This window comes from Asparagus officinalis, chromosome 8 (assembly GCF_001876935.1).
Source record: "Asparagus officinalis chromosome 8, Aspof.V1, whole genome shotgun sequence".
Taxonomy (NCBI): domain Eukaryota; kingdom Viridiplantae; phylum Streptophyta; class Magnoliopsida; order Asparagales; family Asparagaceae; genus Asparagus; species Asparagus officinalis.
Genome location: NC_033801.1, coordinates 19,097,383 through 19,099,158, shown reverse-complemented (window position 1 = coordinate 19,099,158; position 1,776 = coordinate 19,097,383). Strand labels below are relative to the sequence as shown.

The 1,776-nt window shown below is 44.1% G+C and overlaps 1 protein-coding gene across 1 annotated transcript; it reads left to right on the top strand.

Moving 5' to 3' along the window:
- On the top strand, positions 124-1,776 carry LOC109820959 (glycerol-3-phosphate 2-O-acyltransferase 6-like; the record flags this gene model as incomplete). Its single annotated transcript, XM_020387156.1, has 2 exons — positions 124-556; positions 1,616-1,776. Coding segments are annotated over exons 1-2 (519 nt in total), but the record flags the coding sequence as incomplete, so codon positions are not given.

The following is a 1,776-nucleotide window of genomic DNA, read 5'->3' as shown; positions in this document are numbered from 1 at the left end:
CAACCCTCAACTCCCCCACCCCCATCCCTCACAGTTAACCACGAGCCTTGTCGTCTCCTTCTACCCTTCACCTGCACCGATATTCCCCTCCTTTTCTATATATACTCGCCAAAAGCATGAATATATACCCACAACCTATATATAAGAAACTAGCTAGCTAGAGTACTAATTAATCAGCAAAACATAAACGTCTATAAAATGGCTGCACGATCAGGAACCGGGCGGTTTCCGACCGTTGACAAATGCTCGTCCGACGGCCGCGAAAAGCACACGGTCGTGGCCGACCTTGACGGAACGCTGCTCTGCGGCCGCAGCTCCTTCCCCTACTTCGCGCTGGTCGCGTTCGAGGTGGGCGGCATACTGAGGCTCCTCTTCCTCCTACTGCTAACCCCGCTCGCGGGAGCCCTCTACTACTTCGTCTCGGAGTCGGCGGGCATCAAGGTGCTGATATTCGCGACCTTGTCGGGCATGAAAGCCGCGGACGTGGAGTCCGTCGCCCGGGCGGTTCTGCCCAAGTTTTACTCGATGGATCTGCACCCGGAGTCGTNTCTGCAAGGTGCGTTTATTTTGAATTTGTTTTAGAGGGGGCGATGAAAGCTATGTTGAAGGGTAAAAATATGAGCTTTGCTACAACGACCCAAAATATGAGATCAATAGAGAGTACAAGTAAGATGTTCTCCTTAGTGCACTTTTAATGGGTTGCACGCCAAGCACGTGACAATAAAGGATGAAAATACCAACAACTTTACTCTGTTTTATTTTATCATGTTTGGGGGTTGAACTTCGAAGACGGCAGTTTGGTCATTTGACCGCTGGCAAGTAACGAAGTGAGGGGTATGTTAGAAAAACCTTAGAGTTCAGGGGTTTACGTGCAAAAGTTCCCTAAGTTTGGGGAATTAAGTGAGGCTTACCCAAACCTAAATGCGTACTTGGGATGTGAAGAATGTCTTTGAAACATTCAACAGGGAACAGTTTATGTGTACGACCAAAAAATCTGCGACGCAGCGACGATGCTCGTGACCCCATTATTTGGTTGGCAAATATGCCTTGAATGAATAATTTTCTCAAAGATTTAAATGTTCGCCTTAATTCAAATTCCATTCTCAAGGAGAAAGTACCCAGTTAGAACGGACATTGACATTTAATATGCACCAAATAGATGTCAATCATTGGATCCATGCACTGATTTTAAAATCTAATGATAGAATTGTTGACATCCATTTAATGCACATTTAATGTGAGGACCATTTAATGCTTTTCTCATATCTGTTTAGCCACCGTATAATCAATTTGGTCCATAATTCGTTTACTTTTGTGCAACACATACGTTTTAAGGTAGCATTTAGTGATGTAGATCATCCATCATATGTTTAGCTAATAAGACACATCAGTGTCAATAAGTAGCCATAATCCCATAACAGCGGAAATGTATAGTCAAATAATCACATCTTTTCCGTCGTCTCTGTTATTTCCCTTATAACAGAATAAACTGCCGACTCGAAACAACAACATATCTTAATTCTGAGAAAGCAGAATTAGTCTTTTTCATATTCTAATCTTCCTCGTCTTATTTTAGATGTCTTTTGTACATAAGCTTCTCTACCTGTGTAAAAAAAAATTATTTACTTGCAGGAGGGTTACGTGGTTCCGGCCGATCCTCAACTCGAGCCGGTCAACAGAGAGCAGCTCCCCAAACCCATCGTATTTCACGACGGCCGCCTTGTTCAGAAGCCAACCCCACTCCTCTCCCTCCTCATAATCCTCTGGATCCCCATC